Genomic DNA, 19,854 nt, shown 5'->3' with positions numbered 1-19,854 from the left:
TCCTCACCAGGAGTACCTCAGATTTGTGGTACAGGATTGCCATTACCAATTCCAGACGCTGCCGTTTGGACTGTCCACGGCACCGAGGGTATTTACCAAGGTTATGGCGGAAATGATGATACTCCTTCGAAGAAAGGGAGTTTTAATTATCCCGTACTTGGACGACCTCCTAATAAAAGCGAGGTCCAAGGAACAGTTGTTGGTGGGAGTAGCACTATCGCAGGAGGTGCTGCACCAGCACGGCTGGATTCTGAATATCCCAAAGTCACAGCTGGTTCCGACGACACGGCTACTGTTCCTGGGTATGATTCTGGATACAGTCCAGAAGAAAGTGTTTCTCCCGGAGGAGAAAGCCAGGGAGTTGTCCTCTCTAGTCAGAGACCTCCTGAAACCAAAACAGGTATCAGTGCATCGCTGCACACGGGTCCTGGGGAAGATGGTGGCTTCTTACGAAGCAATTCCCTTCGGCAGGTTCCATGCCAGAATCTTTCAGTGGGACCTGTTGGACCAGTGGTCCGGATCGCATCTTCAGATGCATCGCTTAATAACCCTGTCTCCAAGAACCAGGGTGTCTCTACTGTGGTGGCTGCAGAGTGCCCATCTTCTAGAGGGCCGCAGGTTCGGAATACAGGACTGGGTCCTGGTGACCACGGATGCCAGCCTTCGAGGCTGGGGGGCAGTCATTCAGGGAAGAAACTTCCAAGGACTATGGTCGGGTCAGGAGACTTCCCTTCACATAAATATTCTGGAACTAAGGGCCATTTACAATGCCCTAAGTCGAGCAAAAGCCCTGCTCCTACACCAGCCGGTGCTGATCCAGTCAGACAACATCACGGCAGTCGCCCATGTAAATCGACAGGGCGGCACAAGAAGCAGGATGGCGATGGCAGAAGCCACAAGAATTCTCTGATGGGCGGAGAATCATGTACTAGCACTGTCAGCAGTGTTCATTCCGGGAGTGGACAACTGGGAAGCAGACTTCCTCAGCAGACACGACCTCCACCCGGGAGAGTGGGGACTTCACCCAGAAGTCTTCCAGATGCTGGTAAACCGTTGGGAAAAACCACAAGTGGACATGATGGCGTCCCGTCTCAACAAAAAGTTAAAAAGATATTTCGCCAGGCGATAGCTGTGGACGCTCTAGTGACACCATGGGTGTACCAGTCGGTTTATGTGTTCCCTCCTCTGCCTCTCATTCCAAAGGTATTGAGAATAATAAGAAAGCGAGGAGTAAACACAATTCTCGTGGTTCCGGATTGGCCACGACGAGCGTGGTACCCGGAACTTCAAGAGATGCTCTCAGAGGACCCGTGGCCTCTACCGCTCAGACAGGACCTGATACAGCAGGGGCCCTGTCTGTTCCAAGACTTACCGCGGCTGCGTTTGACGGCATGGCGGTTGAACACCGGATCCTAAAGGAAAAGGGTATTCCGGAAGAAGTCATTCCTACGCTTATTAAGGCCAGGAAAGATGTTACGGCAACGCATTATCACCGCATATGGCGAAAATATGTTGCATGGTGCGAGGCAAATAAGGCCCCAACAGAGGAATTTCAACTAGGTCGATTTCTGCATTTCCTGCAAGCAGGAGTGGATATGGGCCTAAAACTAGGCTCCATTAAAGTACAGATCTCGGCTCTGTCGATTTTCTTTCAAAAAGAACTAGCTTCAGTACCTGAAGTTCAGACTTTTGTAAAAGGAGTGCTGCATATTCAGCCCCCGTTTGTGCCTCCTGTGGCACCTTGGGATCTCAACGTGATGTTGAGTTTCTTAAAATCACATTGGTTTGAGCCACTAAAAACCGTGGATCTGAAATATCTCACGTGGAAAGTGGTCATGTTATTAGCCTTGGCTTCAGCCAGGCGAGTGTCAGAATTAGCGGCTTTATCATGTAAAAGCCCTTATCTGATTTTCCATATGGATAGGGCAGAGTTGAGGACTCGTCCCCAATTTCTCCCTAAGGTGGTGTCAGCGTTTTACCTGAACCAGCCTATTGTGGTGCCGGCGGCTACTAGTGAATTGGAGGACTCCAAGTTGCTAGACGTTGTCAGGGCCCTGAAAATATATGTTTCCAGGACGGCTGGAGTCAGGAAAACTGACTCGTTGTTTATCCTGTATGCACCCAACAAGCTGGGTGCTCCTGCTTCTAAGCAGTCTATTGCTCGCTGGATTCAGCTTGCACATTCTGTGGCAGGCATACCACAGCCAAAATCTGTAAATGCCCATTCCACAAGGAAGGTGGGCTCATCTTGGGCGGCTGCCCGAGGGGTCTCGGCTTTACAACTTTGCCGAGCAGCTACTTGGTCAGGGGCAAACACGTTTGCAAAATTCTACAAATTTGATACCCTGGCTGAGGAGGACCTGGAGTTCTCTCATTCGGTGCTACAGAGTCAGCCGCACTCTCCCGCCCGTTTGGGAGCTTTGGTATAATCCCCATGGTCCTTTCGGAGTTCCCAGCATCCACTAGGACGTTAGAGAAAATAAGAATTTACTCACCGGTAATTCTATTTCTCGTAGTCCGTAGTGGATGCTGGGCGCCCATCCCAAGTACGGATTGTCTGCAATACTTGTACATAGTTACTGTTAACTAAAGGGTTATTGTTGAGCCATCTGTTGAGAGGCTCAGTTGTTTTCATACTGTCAAACTGGATATAGTATCACGAGTTGTACGGTGTGATTGGTGTGGCTAGTAAGAGTCTTACCCGGGATTCTAAATCCTTCCTTATTATGTCTGCTCGTCCGGGCACAGTGTCCTAACTGAGGCTTGGAGGAGGGTCATATTGGGAGGAGCCAGTGCACACCAGGTAGTCATAAATCTTTCTAGAGTGCCCAGCCTCCTTCGGAGCCCGCTATTCCCCATGGTCCTTTCGGAGTTCCCAGCATCTACTACGGACTACGAGAAATAGAATTACCGGTGAGTAAATTCTTATTTTAACATCACCTTTTTTCAATACTTTTTCACTTACCTTGTCTCCTTGATTTTATATATTTCATATTGCTGTAAATTTTAAATGACAATAATAAAGGATATGTTTTATCTATTAATTAATTATGTAATTGTTAGGTTCTCAGTGCACCAAGAAACTGCTTCTTTTTCTGTGTGTTTATGTTAATACATGGACAGCTTTTGTAAAATACACCAATCAATATTCAGAAATGCCGGAAATGAGCAAAAGCCAAATAGATGGACAAAATTGTCGCTCTTACTTGAGTTGTGCGTACTATAAAATTACAGTTTTCATAAAATTGTATATTTAAAAAAACCCTGCAATTCTTAAATTAAACCCTTAATTGAGACCACATTTTAAAGTTATCTCCCAGTTCCTGTTAATAGATGTATTTAATGATATTGCCTGTGTATTTTTAAGAATAACTTCTGAACATTTTTTTTTTTAAAGACTACGGCTATGAAAAAAATAATGTTCTATAACATGCATGTTAAGAAGGTACATAGAACACTTCGGGAAGAATTACAAAAACTAAAAACACAGAAGAGCAAATTGGAACAAGCACTGATGGGCAGCATTAAACTACTGACTTTCCAAGTAAAAAGTGTGAGTATTAAAAAGCAGTAAATAAGAAAACAAATATTGATTTATTCATCACTTAAAATCTTTCTGAAAGTAGAAACTTTTCATTTGTAAGTCAACTCGTAAAGCAATTGGTCAAAAGTCTTGGTGGAAAAAGGAGACTCTTTGGTGGTGATGCATTTCAGTATAATCGCTGCAAATTTCCTGCAGAAATGGTCAGATTTCTGGTGCCTTGTGGCCACCAACATTGCACATTTTACCTTGAGCCCCATGGAGGTGAGCAGGAAAATGTGCAATGTTACACTCTTGTTGTTTTTGTGGATGTGCACAGCTGAAATTCATGCATACATTTGATCATTTTAAATTGTAATTAAACTATATAGGTTGAGTCCCCACAGCCAAAATTCTGAAATACACAATATTCTGAAATCCCGAATTTTTGGAGTGTGACACCTTTGCTTTCTGATGGTCCACTGTAAACAAACTTTGTTTAATGCACAAAATAATTAAAAATGTTGTTTAATTTTACCTTTTAGGTTGTGTGTATAAGGTATACATGAAACATAAATTCCGTTATTGGTAGCATTGGTAGTATCCCATGTACATCTCGTACCTTATCTCCCTTTACTCTCCCACCTGTCCTCTTCGCTCTGCTAATGCACGCCGACTTTCCTGTCTTCTGCTTACTTCCTCCCACTCCTACCTCCAAGATTTTTCATGTGCTGCTCCCTTACTCTGGAATTCTCTACCTCTCCCCCTCAGACTCTCCACCTCTCTACAGAACTTCAAACGTGCTCTCAAGACATATTTCTTTACCAAACCCAGCCAAATCTCATCCTAACCCTCTGTCCCACGCTCGGTCTACTCCATCTGTGTCACCCGTCTGTCTGCCCCTCCCCATTAGAATGTAAGCTCTCACGAGTAGGGCCCTCTTCCCTCATGTGATTATCCTTACTTTAATAATCCTCAACTGCCCAAATGCTGCAGTTCTCGGCAACCTTGATAATTATCACTGTGTCGTCTACTGATGTACTTATGCTTAGCTACCCTGTACTTGTCCTATATTGTCTTCAACTGTAAGTCACTGTTTTCCTGTTTTGATTATGTGCATATATACTATGTAATTGGGTGCTGCAGAACTCTTGTGGCGCCATATAAATAAAGGATGATAATAATAATAATAATTAAATTGGATCATCACACTGCAGACTGCATTGAGTGTTACCAATAATAAATTACTCTCCTAAAAACAACATTAAATAAAACAGTAAAATAAATATATATATCATCCATAAATAGGGTAAATGTAGCTTTAAAAATGCACTTTAAATAAGCCACATTAAATATGTCCAATAAAACAACTTTCAAAGTAAATGCATAATGGACCTTAAAATATTAGTCCTGTACTTTATACAATATTGAATTAATTGTCCACACATTTTGATCTAACACAAGGATCTCTCTGATTATGTAGCCATAGCCATAAATAATATTTTATTTAGCTATTTGAATGAATTTTAACAAATACAAACTGTGCATTTAGGGGCTGATTTTGAGGCGAATGCTGCTGTTACCACTTTAGTGCCTTTTGCCGTAGTCGTGTCTGTGATTTCATGCTAGTGCAGAATCTCTGTCAGAGTATGACCTCCAATGTGAGTGATTAAGTTTGCTAACAGTTCAGTGACATGCCTGTAACACTTCCATAATACGCTCATAAGACAGACCATCTTCCCATTTCTCTACACTTCTTTAAGGTGCTCATCCTGCCCACTGTGATCTATGTACAGTAGTGCGCACTAGATGGTTACCTTGCCTAGTACTTTCAAGGGCAGGATGAGTGACCTATTGAGGCATTCATGCAGAGGGTGTGAGGATACAGATTCTCTGATGACACAGGTAAACAGTTTAGTAAAGTAGCAATTGACCTTGATTGTAAATATACATACACAGTACACAATAACATTAACAATTGCAAGCCAGGATGGTATCTTACTTACTAAGTCCCCACAGTAGTTTAGAATTACAGATGCCTGCGATCTCCTGCTGTTACATACTGGCCGTGGTTCTGTGTGCCCTGGTCTAGGATATCCGCTCACACAGCGTTCTGCACCACGGATTCTCACCACTGACGGCACCGCAATGCCTAGTCTGTGTCTGCACTTCAGAGGTACATCCACTCTCTGATCTTCTGTGCAGATCTCTCCCTCAGTGCACATCCAGTAGCCTTTTGAAACCAGCGGATCCCAACAATGCTTCTAGGCCTCAGCACACTGGAAGGACTGTCTTACCAGTAGCTTTCAGAAGCCAAACACATCATTCCTCTCAGGCCAGGAACTCCCGTGCAGTCTCCCAATAGCCCCCTGTTTGCTATTATAAAACCTTTGTCTTTTCCACCATGAGGCGACACCCCCTGGCTCTGTATTGGGTGAGTTACATTAAGGGGCTGACTACAGAATAGACCTACTTTCACATGTCCAGGCATGTCCCCTAGGCCACACTAGATGTTAACTAAATTATCCTTACTTAATTAATCTGATTATTTGGCCTGGAATCCATTGCGTGGGGAAGAATGAGGGGGGTTTATGGGCTGACATCTGAGACTGGCTGTATCTCCAACAGCATACACACAGGTTATCTGAGCAGTCACATGGGGGAACATTATTTTACAAACTATAACACAATAACCAATACATTCATATATATATATATACACATCGTCTTATGCATTCTGTACAAAACATCAGGCTAGAAATATTATTCCCTGACAAACACAAACACATATAACAAGAGGGATTATGTTTCACAATAATATGTGATGTCCATTTCTACAGTTCTATTGGGAATCCAGGCAGCATGCTGTATAGGTGATAACAAAGTTCTTTCCTGCCCCGTTGCACTTATGCGCTGAATCCAGAAACAGGCTGGCAAAAAGTACTCCTCATGAGCCAGCTGGGTCTGAGTCCGCTACAGAGGGTATCCTGTTAGCTCATAATTGCTCCATCTAGTGTACATCACTGCATGCGCAGTGAAAAAGCATTGAGCCACTTGCATGCAACAGCAGCTTTGCATCTGGATCAGGACCCATGTGTGGAAAAATCTACTTGCTTCACATCCTATGACGGAGGAAGCAGACACGGGAGTGACATCATCGCAAAGCGCCAACAGCCGCGAGGAGGGAACCAGGACTGGAAAACCAAAGGTGAGCCACAGTTAGCGGCTCACATAAGGTAGAGTGAGCAGGGAAAAAGATAGGTTGCTCTTAAAGCATTATACAAAGCACCATCTAACCCGGATCGTACAATGGAACCCTCCACATTTAAAAATATATAAATTTACCTCCATCATCAATTGTTTCTCAAAAGAGCTGTATACATTATTTATAATCACTTTTCCTTTTCAGGTGTGAGCGTTCAATTTTAATTGACAAGCGCTTCCTTTTTTTAAAATTATATTGTACATGTTTTATTGAAGCTGCTGACACATAAACAAGCGCAGTACAATTTATATATTAAAAACATGTGTACTGTGTACCATGATAGACTTATTCTTAGGTAAGCATCATTAATTAGTACTTCTTTGGACTAACATCTATAAATGTAGGTCAAAGAGCTATAAATTATGATTTTCGTTATCACCAACCCAAGTGGAGCTGTGTACTGCAGCTAGTACTAATTAAAATGGGAAGGGGTCTAAGGGCCAGAATCCCAACACATCCCGGTTACTATTTTTACGTTACCCTTAATTCCTAACCCACCCCTCCCGCAGTGTAACCCTAACCTCTCCCTCACTCATCCTAACCCTAACCTCCCTGTGCTTACCTCCGGAAAGTATCGGGATTGTGACCGCTTGGAACCCTCTGTTGGTCTTCTGACTAACGGGATCCCGACTGTTGGTATTTTACCCGCATCCCATGGATAGAGGGATTGTTGGCTCCATATGATAACAGGCGGGAACAGTGCATCCGATAGGTTGTACTTCATATCTGACAAGCAGCACTGAACTAAACAATACAGATGTAGGTCAGGATGTAGTGGAGTCCCAGATCTCCGGACTTCACTACATTTTCCTGTAAAAAAATAAATACAATTGACACACTTATCATAAACCACAGACTGGTAGGGTCTATCACTTTGTACACCACCATCATTACCAGACAGAACTTACAATGGTAAATTGGGAATATGTGGGGGAAGAAAAAAATGAAAACAGAAGATCAAATGATTAAATTCATAACAGGGTCCGGATGTAATGACGCCCAAGATCAGCTGGAATCCCGCATGTCTGGTGAACTCGGACTCCATTAAATCCCGCCCATAGTTTTGAGAGGCTAGTATACAATGCATAATCTGTCATGACTGTGGTTTTTGTGAACCCGGCTTGTATGTGAAGTCCGTGCGGGTAACTGGAGGACTATGTGTATATTTGGCTGGTCTGTGGGAATCATTGAGATGAAGTAGTAAGGAGCAATCCCTGACCAGGGGGGGTCGAACCTGGGCCTCGGCAGTGGGAGCCGTATGCTGACCACTGGATCACCAGGGACTTGATAGCAGGATGGTGAATGTATTAGTGAGAATGAACTGGATATACTGTCACAGGAGTGGGTGTTTGTGTACTCAAGGTTACTATAAAATAGGTTCTCTGGAGTTGCACAGAACTGGTAGGAGAGCTGAAGACATTGAACCGGACTGGTTACCGGTGAGACTGAGAACCGGGCTGGTGACCGGTGAGACTGAGAACCTCACTGTGAACTGGGCTGTGTACCGGTATATTGGAACGCAACTGTAATCCGGGCTGGTACCGGATATAACTGGAAACGCAACTGTAAGTAGAACAATGACTGTGGCTGTGACTTTAAAACAAGGCTGAAGAACTGAAGACTGTAGCTGTGACTTTAAGACGAGACTGAAGAATACTGCGGCTGTGTCTTTAAGACAAGACTGAAGACTACTGCAGCTGTGTCTTTAAGACGAGGCTGAAGCATACTGCGACTGTGTCTTTAAGACAAGACAGGAATACTATGGCTGTGTCTTTAAGATGAGACTGATACTGGATATAACTGGTAACACAACTGTAATCCAGACTGGGCAGCAAAAGAGCAGAGTTTTACCGGAACCAAGGTAAAAGTGTTACCTCTTAGGGAGCTCTGCTATTAAGCTCACACAGAGCTGTGTGACACAAGGAACTGGCCCTTTCTGTAACACAAGTCTCTTTACTTATATTTCCTGGTCCTTGGTGATTCAGAGAGTCTCAGGCTGGCACACGATCGGATAGCTCCAGGTCAGGTGATCAGACCCTTTCACGTCAGTATTCCAGGTTAGGCTGTGATGTAGAGTGAGGCCTAGCAGGCCGAAAAAACACTGAAGCCTAAACTCCTAAAATAAACAGAGGATGCTGGCTTTTAGGCCCAAACACCAGAGAGCTGAGCACAGTGGAGAATGTATCTGGTGGCAACTGGAGTCAGACAGGCATATAGTATAATGACAACAATGATTGCTGTATGGGCACAGCATGGAGAGACTTGCTGAATTCCATATTTACAGAGACGGTTAATCAACACTGGTGGAGCTTGTTAACTCTCAGCACTCAGGAAACTCATGGTACTGGCAAGCTGTATATCCCAGTGAGCAGAAAAGATGCAGGATCCAAGACAGATGGCAGAGGTAAGTCACCAAATATGAGAACTCCAGTCAGGATCATGGCATAATCAAGTATATGGTTTCTATACAGTGCAGGCCCGAATATCTGATGGTTATACAATGCTTACAGCAATCCACTGGTGGCTACATTACAATTTCTAGTTTCTACTAGACATTCCAGAACCCTCAATACATTATCCGCTGCCCAGTTTGGGCATCTATTGTAGTGCTGCACCACCATACAGTAGGACTTTGTGTCCTGTTCTGAGCACTCCATGTCAGTGGCTATCAAACCTGGTCCATAGGACCCCAAATAGTGCATGATTTCCAGGTCACCTGTGGATCTTTAAAATGTGACAGTTGGACATACACCTGTGCACCTGCTTGATGATCTGGAAAATGTGCCCTGCTTCTACTATGGCTATTAAAGCATTACTCAATTCTAAAATTATAAAACAAATGATATTTACTTATTTAAATCATTAATAAAGGGACCCGGCATGTGCCAGGTCACCTCGGCTTGTCCACCCCATTCCATCTTGCCCCCCCCTCTGCCCGCTACTCCATAACCACTCTATCAGCTGATCTTTAACACCCCATCTGCCCCATCCTTCCTGTGGCCACATACTTATCCTTTCCCAGCAGGTCATCCTCATCTGTCTTTCCCAACACTCGCTGTAGTGGAGCCAATGGAGGGGCTGTGCATGCACCCCAGAATCCACTGGGCATGCACGTTGGAGGCAGGACAGACTAAAGCAGATTATTATTAGAGATGAGCGGGTTCGGTTCATCAAGATCCGACCCCCCCCCCCCGAACTTTACGTGGTTTACAAGGGTCTTCCCGCTTTACACACAAAACCCGAACGGGGGAAAACGTCATCATCCCGCTGTTGGATTCTCGCAAGATTCGGATTCCATATAAAGAGCCGTGTGTCGCCGCCATTTTCACTCGTGCATTGTTGAGATAGCGAGAGGACGTGGCTACGTTCTCTGCCTGAATAGCCCAATATCAGCTAAATCTCAGCTCAATATCTGTGCTCAGTATCAGTGCTGCATTGTGGTGACCAGTATATATATATATATATATATATATATATATATATATATATATATATATAGTAGTCCAGTACAGTACAGTAGTCCATTGCTGTATTTTGCTGCTCCGTGTCAGTTCTATTATCCAGAACAGTGCTCAGTATCTGTGCTCATTATTATAATTGCTGCATTGTGGTGACCAGTATATAGTAGTATAGTACAGTAGTCCATTGCTGTATTTTGCTGCCCAGTGTCAGTTCTATTATCCTGAACAGTGCTCATTATTATCATTGCTGCATTGTGGTGACCACTGACCAGTATATAGTAGTATAGTACAGTAGTCCATTGCTGTATTTTGCTGCCCAGTGTCAGTTCTATTATCCTGAACAGTGCTCAGTATCTGTCCTCATTATTATCATTGCTGCATTGTGCATTCTTCTAAATCACAAATCCCCAAGGAGAGTCTAATTGTGTCGGCGGTTGCGATGCCTGACCTTCCCAACACTGGACGGGAAGAGGTGGCTCCTTCCACCATTTGCACGCCCCCAGCAAGTGCTGGAAGGAGCACCCACAGTCCAGTTCCTGATAGTCAAATTAAAGATTCCTCTGATGGATCCTTGAGTGTAACGCCTACTGCTGCTGGCGCTGCTTGCTGCTGGGAGTCAATCGTCATCCCAGAGGGGAAGTCGGAAGACCACTTGTACAACTTCCAGTAAGCAATTGACTGTCCAACAGTCCTTTGCGAGGGAGATGAAATATCACAGCAGTCATCCTGTTGCAAAGCGGATAACTCAGGCCTTGACAACTTTGTTGGTGTTAGACGTGCTTCCGGTATCCGCCGTTAGTTCACAGGGACTTAGAGAATTGCTTGAGGTAGTGGGTCCCCGGTACCAAATACCATCTAGGTTCCACTTCTCTAGGCAGGCGATACCGAGAATGTACACAGACGTCAGAAAAAGAGTCACCAGTGTCCTAAAAAATGCAGTTGTACCCAATGTCCACTTAACTACGGACATGTGGACAAGTGGAGCAGGGCAGACTAAGGACTATATGACTGTGACAGCCCACTGGGTAGATGTATTGCCTCCCGCAGCAACAACAGCAGCGGCGGCACCAGTAGCAGCATCTCGCAAATGCCAACTCTTTCCTAAGCAGGCTACGCTTTGTATCACTGCTTTCCATAAGAGGCACACAGCTGACAACCTCTTACGGAAACTGAGGAACATCATTGCAGATTGGCTTACCTCATTTGGACTCTCCTGGGGATTTGTGACATCGGACAATGCCACCAATATTGTGCGTGCATTACATGTGGGCAAATTCCAGCATGTCCCATGTTTTGCACATACAATGAATTTGGTGGTGCAGAATTAAAAAAAAAATGACAGGGGCGTGCAAGAGATGCTGTCGGTGGCCCAAAGAATTGCGGGCCACTTTCGGCATTCAGCCACCGTGTGCCGAAGACTGGAGCACCAGCAAACACTCCTGAACATGCTCTGCCATCAGTTGAAGCAAGAGGTGGTAACGAGGTGAAATTCAACCTTCTATATGCTTCAGAGGATGGAGGAGCAGCAAAAGGCCATTCAAGCCTATACATCTGCCTACGATATAGGCAAAGGAGGGGGAATGCACCTGACTCAAGCGCAGTGGAGAATGATTTCAACGTTGTGCAAGGTTCTGCAACCCTTTGAACTTGCCACATGTGTAGTCAGTTCAGACACTGCCAGGCTGAATCAGGTCATTCCCTTCATCAGGCTCTTGCAGAAGCAGCTGGAGACATTGAAGGAGGATCTAAAACGGAGCGATTCTGCTAGGCATCTGGGACTTGTGGATGGAGCCCTTAATTCGCTTAACCAAGATTCACGGGTGGTCAATCTGTTGAAATCAGAGCACTACATTTTGGCCACTGTGCTCGATCCTAGGTTTAAAGCCTACGTTGTATCTCTCTTTCCGGCAGACACAAGTCTGCAGCTGTTCAAACACCTGCTGGTGAGACAATTGTCAAGTCAAGCGGAACGTGACCCGCCAACAGCTCCTCCTTAATTTTCTCCCGCCACTGGAGCTGCCAGGAAAAGGATAAAATTTCAGCATGCATTACACACACTCTCTTGTCAAAGCATGGTTTGCTTGGGGCTGTGACCGAAATCAGCTAGCGATCAACTCGGAATGAGGGCCATTGTGAGGTGTTCAGAATAGACTGGAAATGAGTGGAAATTATGGTTATTGAGGTTAATAATACTATAGGATCAAAATTACCCCGAAATTCTATGATTTAAGCTGTTTTTGAGGGTTTTTTGAAAAAAACACCCGAATCCAAAACACACCCGAATCCGACAAAAATTCTTAAGGGAGTTTTTGCCAAAACGCGTCCGAATCCAAAACACGGCCGCAGGAACCGAATCCAAAACCAAAACACAAAACCCGAAAAATGTCCGGTGCACTTCTCTAATTATTATATAAACTAGTTTATTGGTCCCGGAATATGCCAGGTCACCCGAGAATCTGCGCCCAGCTCCACCTTGCCCTACTCGGTCTCGCCCCACCCCCTCTCGAGCTCTGACCCCTGCTGCTCCTTCCTGACCCCTGCCCCTCTTGCTGCAATCATTACCATGTTCCCACTGGCCAGTTTTCTCTTTCTAGATCAGTCACATCTCCCTCCCAGTGGGAGCCATTGGGGCATGTGCCCAGGCTTCCACTGCATGCACATTGAGGAGACTGGGTAGAGCTTCTGCAATTATTAGGTCTGTATTTTCTTGCTCCCATTAGTTTATCAAATAGCAATAAATATTTTCTCTAACGTCCTAAGTGGATGCTGGGACTCCGTAAGGACCATGGGGATTAGCTGCTCCGCAGGAGACTGGGCACAACTAAAGAAAGCTTTAGGACTACCTGGTGTGCACTGGCTCCTCCCACTAAGACCCTCCTCCAGACCTCAGTTGGATTTCTGTGCCCGGCTGAGCTGGATGCACACTAGGGGCTCTCCTGAGCAGCTAGAAAGAAAGTATATTTAGGTTTTTTATTTTCAGTGAGATCTGCTGGCAACAGACTCACTGCAGCGAGGGACTAAGGGGAGAAGAAGCGAACCTACCTAACAGGTGGTAGTTTGGGCTTCTTAGGCTACTGGACACCATTAGCTCCAGAGGGATCGACCGCAGGACCCGACCTTGGTGTTCGTTCCCGGAGCCGCGCCGCCGTCCCCCTTACAGAGCCAGAAGCACGAAGAAGGTCCGGAAAATCGGCTGCAGAAGACTTCGGTCTTCACCAAGGTAGCGCACAGCACTGCAGCTGTGCGCCATTGCTCCTCATGTACACCTCACACTTCGGTCACTGATGGGTGCAGGGCGCTGGGGGGGGGGCGCCCTGAGGGCAATAAATAACACCTTGGCTGGCAAAATATACATCATATATAGTCCCAGAGGCTATATAGATGTAAAATTACCCCTGCCAGTATCACAGAAAAAGCGGGAGAAAGTCCGCCGAAAAGGGGGCGGGGCTTCTCCCTCAGCACACTGGCGCCATTTTCTCTTCACAGTGCAGCTGAAAGACAGCTCCCCAGGCTCTCCCCTGTAGTTTTCAGGCTCAAAGGGTTAAAAAGAGAGGGGGGGCACTAAATTTAGGCGCAATATATGTATACAAGCAGCTATTTGGGGAAAAATCACTCAGTTATAGTGTTAATCCCTGCATTATATAGCGCTCTGGTGTGTGCTGGCATACTCTCTCTCGGTCTCCCCAAAGGACTTTGTGGGGTCCTGTCCTCAGTCAGAGCATTCCCTGTGTGTGTGCGGTGTGTCGGTACGGCTGTGTCGACATGTTGGATGAGGAAGGTTACGTGGAGGCGGAGCAGAGGCCGATAGATGGGATGTCGCCCCCTGTGGGGCCGACACCAGAGTGGATGGATAGGTGGAAGGTATTAACCGACAGTGTCAACTCCTTACATAAAAGGCTGGATGACGTAACAGCTGTGGGACAGCCGGCTTCTCAGCCCGCGTCTGCCCAGGCGTCTCAAAGGCCATCAGGGGCTCAAACAACGCCCGTTACCTCAGATGGCAGACACAGATGTCGACACGGCGTCTGACTCCAGTGTCAACGAGGTTGAGACATATACACAATCCACTAGGAACATCCGTTACATGATCTCGGCAATGAAAAATGTGTTACGCATTTTCTGACATGAACCCAAGTACCACATAAAAGGGGTTTTATTTTTGGGGAGAAAAAACAGCCACTGTTTTGTTCCCCCATCAGATGAATGAATGAAATGTGTAAAGAAGCGTGGTTTCCCCCGATAAGAAACTGGTTATTTCTAAAAAGTTACTGATGGCGTACCCTTTCCCGCCAGAGGATAGGTCACGTTGGGAGATATCCCTTAGGGTGGATAAGGCGCTCACACGTTTGTCAAAAGGTGGCACTGCCGTCTTAGGATACGGCCACCTTGAAGGAACCTGCTGATAAAAAGCAGGAGGCGATCCTGAAGTCTGTATTTACACACTCAGGTTATATACTGAAACCTGCAATTGCCTCAGCATAAATAGTGCTGCTGCAGCGTGGTCTGACACCCTGTCAGATAATATTAATACGCTAAGACAGGGATAATAATATTTGCTAACATTGAGCATATTTAAGACGTTGTCTTATATATAAAGGATGCACAGAGGGATATTTGCCGGCTGGCATCCAGAATGAATGCAATGTCCATTCTGCCAGGAGGGTAGTAGAAACCCGGCAGTGGACAGGTGATGCTGCATTTAAAAGGCACATGGAGATTCTGCCTTATAAGGGTGAGGAATTGTTTGGGGATGGTCTCTGGGACCTCGTATCCACAGCAACAGCTGGGAAGAAAATTTTTTACCTCAGGTTTCCTCACAAAAGCCAAAAGAAAGCACCGTATTTTCAGGTACAGTCCTTTCGCCTTCAGAAAAGCAAGCGGGTCAAAGGCGCTTCCTTTCTGCACAGAGACAAGGGAAGAAGGAAAAAGCTGCACCAGTCAGCCAGTTCCAGGATCAAATATCTTCCCTCGCTTCCTCTGAGTCCACCGCATGACGCTGGGGCTCCACAGGGGCGCGTCTCGGGAACTGCAGGGATCAGTGGGCTTGCCCACAGGTGGATCCCTAGGTTCTGCAAGTAGTATCACAGGGATACAGGCTGGAGTTCGAGACGACTCCCCCTCGCCGTTGCCTCACATCAGCCTTGCCTGCTGCCCTCGGAGAAAGGAAGTACTGGCGGCAATTCACAAGCTGTACTTCCAGCAGGTGAAATCAAGGTACCCCTCTTTCAACAAGGCCGGGGTCACTATTCCAAAATGTTGTGGTACCGAAACCAGACGGTTCGGTGAGACCCATTCTAAAATTGAAATCCTTGAACACTTATATTCGAAGGTTCAAGTTCAAAATGGAATCGCTCAGGGCGATTATTGCAAGCCTGGGAAATTTCAGGGTATCACTGGACATCAAGGATACTTACCTGCATGTCCCTATTTACCCTCGTCACCAGGTGTACCTCAAAATTGTGGTACAGGATTGTCATTACCAATTCCAGACGTTGCCGTTGGTCTGTCCCCGGCACCGAGGGTATTTACCAAGGTAATGGCCGAAGTACTTATCCCGTACTTGGACGATCTCCTTATAAAGGCGAGGTCCAGGGAGCAGTTGTTCGTCGGAGTAGCACTATCTCGGGAAGTGCTACAACAGCACGGCTGGATTCTGAATATTCCAAAGTCACAGCTGGTTCTTACGACGCGTCTACTGTTCCTGGGTATGGTTCTGGACACAGAACAGGATAAAAAGGGTTTCTCCCGGAGGAGAAGTCCTAGGAGTTGGCGTCTCTAGACGGAGACCTCCTAATACAATACAGGTATCGGTGCATCTATGCACGCGAGCCTTGGGAAAGATGGTAGCTTCTTACGAAGAATTTCCATTCGCCAAGTCCCATGCAAGGATCTTCCAGTGGGATCTGTTGGACAAGTGGTCCGGGTCGCATTCTCAGATGCATCGGCGGATAACCCTGTCTCCATGGGCCAGGGTGTCGCTGTGGTGGTGACTGCACATCTTTTAGGGGGCCGCAGATTCAGCATACAGGACTGGGTCCTGGTGACCACGGATGTTAGCCTTCAAGGCTGGGGGGGCAGTCACACAGGGAAGAAACTTCCAAGGCCTATGGAAAAGTCAGGAGACTTCCCTACACATAAATGTTCTGGAACTTTGTGCCATTTACAATGCCCTAAGTCAGGCTAGACCCCTGCTTCAACACCGGCCGGTGCTGATCCAGTCAGACAACATCACGGCGGTCGCTCATGTAAACCGACAGGGCGGCACAAGAAGCAGGATGGCGATGGCAGAAGCCACAAGGATTCTCCGATGGGCGGAAAATCATGTGTTAGCACTGTCAGCAGTGTTCATTCCCGGAGTGGACAACTGAGAAGCAGACTTTCTCAGCAGACACGACCTCCACCCGAGAGAGTGGGGACTTCATCCAGAAGTCTTCCAAATGATTGTACACCGTGGGGAAAGGCCACAGGTGGACAGGATGGCGTCCCGCCTCAACAAAAAGCTACAAAGATATTGCACCAGGTCAAGGGACCCTCAGGCGATAGCTGTGGACGCTCTGGTAACACCGTGGGTGTACCAGTCGGTGTATGTGTTCCCTTCTCTGCCTCTCATACCCAGGGTAATGAGAATAATAAGAAGGAGAGGAGTAAGAACTATACTCATTGTTCCGGGTGGCCAAGAAGAGCTTGGTACCCAGAACTCCAAGAAATGATCTCAGAGGACCCATGGCCTCTGCTGCTCAGACAGGACCTGCTGCAGCAGGGGGCCTGTCTGTTCCAAGACGTACCGCGGCTGCGTTTGACGGCATGGCGGTTGAACGCCGGATCCTGAAGGAAAAGGGCATTCCGGAGGAAGTTATCCCTACGCTATTTAAAGCTAGGAAAGAAGTGAACGCAAACCATTATCACCGCATATGGCGAAAATATGTTGCGTGCTGTGAGGCCAGTAAGGCCCCAAAGGAGGAATTTCAGCTAGGTCGCTTTCTGCACTTCCTACAAGTCAGAGGTGGCTATGGGCCTAAAATTGGGTTCCATTAAGGTCCAGATTTCGGCTCTATCGATTTTCTTCCAAAATAGAACTGGCTTCACTGCCTGAAGTTCAGACTTTTGTTAAGGGAGTGCTGCATAGTCAACCCCCGTTTGTGCCTCCAGTGGCACCGTGGGATCTCAACGTAGTGTTGGATTTCCTGAAGTCGCATTGAGTTGAGCCACTTAAATCCGTGGAGCTACAATACCTCACGTGGAAAGTGGTCATGCTGTGGGCCGTGGCGTCGGCAGGGCGTGTATCAGAATTGGCGGCTTTGTCATACAAATGCCCTTATCTGTATTTTATATGGATAAGGCGGAATTGAGGACTCGTTCCCAATTCCTTCCTAAGGTGGTATCAGTTTTTCATGTGAACCAACCTATTGTGGTGCCTGCGGCTACTTGGGACTTGGAGGATTCCAAGTTTTCTGGACGTAGTCAGGGCCCTGAAAAGTATATGTTTCCAGGACGGCTGGAGTCAGGAAAACTGACTCGCTATTTATCCTGTATGCACCCAACAAGCTGGGTGCTCCTGCTTCTAAGCAGACTATTGCTCGCTGGATCTGTAGCACGATTCAACTTGCACATTCTGCGGCTGGAATGCCGCACCCTAAATCTGTGAAAGCCCATTCCACGAGGAAAGTGGGCTCTTCTTGGGCGGCTGCCCGAGGGGTCTCGGCTTTACAAATTTGCCGAGCTGTTACTTGGTCGGGTTAAAACACTCTTGCAAGAGTCTACAAGTTTGATACCCTGGCTGAGGAGGACCTAGAGTTTGCTCATTCAGTGCTGCAGAGTCATCCGCACTCTCCCGCCCGTTTGGGAGCTTTGGTATAATCCCCATGGTCCTTACGGAGTCCCAGCATCCACTTAGGACGTTAGAGAAAATAAGATTTTACTCACCGGTAAATCTATTTCTCGTAGTCCGTAGTGGATGCTGGGCGCCCATCCCAAGTGGGGATTGTCTGCAATACTTGTATATAGTTATTGCCTAACTAAAGGGTTATTGTTGTTCCATCTGTTGAGATTCTCAGTTATCATACTGTTAACTGGGTATAGTATCACGAGTTATACGGTGTGATTGGTGTGGCTGGTATGAGTCTTACCCGGGATTCAAAATCCTTCCTTATTGTGTCAGCTCTTCCGGGCACAGTATCCTAACTGAGGTCTGGAGGAGGGTCTTAGTGGGAGGAGCCAGTGCACACCAGGTAGTCCTAAAGCTTTCTTTAGTTGTGCCCAGTCTCCTGCGGAGCCGCTAATCCCCATGGTCCTTACGGAGTCCCAGCATCCACTACGGACTACGAGAAATAGATTTACCGGTGAGTAAAATCTTATTTTCCATCCCAAATTCTGCATTTTGCCTTTATTAAAATTGCAGTTTTAAAATCATTGATAATTTGACATTTGAAAAATTACAATTTGTTAAATGAACCCCATGGGGTATGTATTAGAAAACACTCTATCACCTATGGTCTTATCCAACAATGCAATTTCTGGTAATTCATGATCAGATGTAGATATTCATAATTTCTTCTCTCCTCCATGGCAGCTCATACTATAGGTTAACCAATTCCCCCAGATGTAGACGGGAAGTTTTTACATAGGGACCACCCACCTGGTCTATATAGGCAGGATGCAGTTAATTTTCCGGCAGTCGGGATCCCAGTGATCAGGATACCGACGCCGGAATCCCGATTGCCGACAGCTGGAATACCGGCCCACAGGGGTTATTCTCACTCTTGGTGTCCATGACACTCATAGAGTGGGGGGAGAACCTGTGGTGAACGCAGTGTGCTATTGACTCGTATCACTCATTCCACTGCCGACATACTGGCGGCTTGGATGCCATTGTCGGTATAGTGATGGCTGCCATCCCGGCCATTGGTATATCATACTTATCCCATATAGGCTAGCATCTCCTGCTCCCACATTGTCTTTTTTCCTGTCTCACTAGTGGTAGAGTTTATTTTTTCAATTGATGGGACTTACCTTGTGTATTCTTGCCTAGCATGCGCCTCCTGAAGCCGCAGTCTGTGGTTGGGTAGAACACCAGTCAATTTGATTTAACCATCTTGACTTAATCATGGATATCCTTGAAACTAGCATAGTTTGGGAAACTGCTTTAGAGGATGAAGCCTTACACAGGCCACCAGTAGCAGACGTCATCTGACAAGTACTGGTCATTGTAGAATGTGAGAGGTGGCCTATGATTGGCTGGAAGTTTGCATGTGATGCTCTGTCCTGTGATAGTGATCATTGTACTCTTTGTTTAGGGAAAGGGACTTATATTTTCGGAGGTAGGAGCTGGGCGCTGCCGGTGGAATCAGGATTTCCTGGTCCAGGCCTGAAGTCTTCTGCACTGGGATAGCCGTATAAAGCTGGGCTTTTACATTACACCAACATGTCATTAGCACACTGATTCCAGTCAGTCACTTGCAGGGGTAGCGGGTGAGGAACACATATCAAACCTTCCCTACCTGTGTGCCCAGGCTTATTACACACTCTCTGAGCTGGATGCAGTGTTTCTAAATCACTGTTGAAGCTTTTAGGCCTGAATTGCCTTCACTGGGGATTGCAGAATAAATAGT

General features: G+C 46.3%; 1 protein-coding gene across 7 annotated transcripts in view; it reads left to right on the top strand.

The window, feature by feature from the left end:
* The window catches only part of LRRC9 (leucine rich repeat containing 9), a 667,090-nt gene that overhangs the window by 231,286 nt on the left and 415,950 nt on the right, over positions 1–19,854 (top strand). For all 7 annotated transcript variants that reach the window (XM_063947768.1, XM_063947765.1, XM_063947766.1 and 4 more), the window contains one exon: positions 3,398–3,553. In XM_063947768.1, the coding sequence (XP_063803838.1) occupies positions 3,398–3,553 (156 nt within the window). The remainder of the gene's footprint in view (positions 1–3,397; positions 3,554–19,854) is intronic.

Source organism: Pseudophryne corroboree, chromosome 12 (assembly GCF_028390025.1).
Source record: "Pseudophryne corroboree isolate aPseCor3 chromosome 12, aPseCor3.hap2, whole genome shotgun sequence".
Taxonomy (NCBI): domain Eukaryota; kingdom Metazoa; phylum Chordata; class Amphibia; order Anura; family Myobatrachidae; genus Pseudophryne; species Pseudophryne corroboree.
This window is presented reverse-complemented; position numbering and strand designations above follow the sequence as displayed.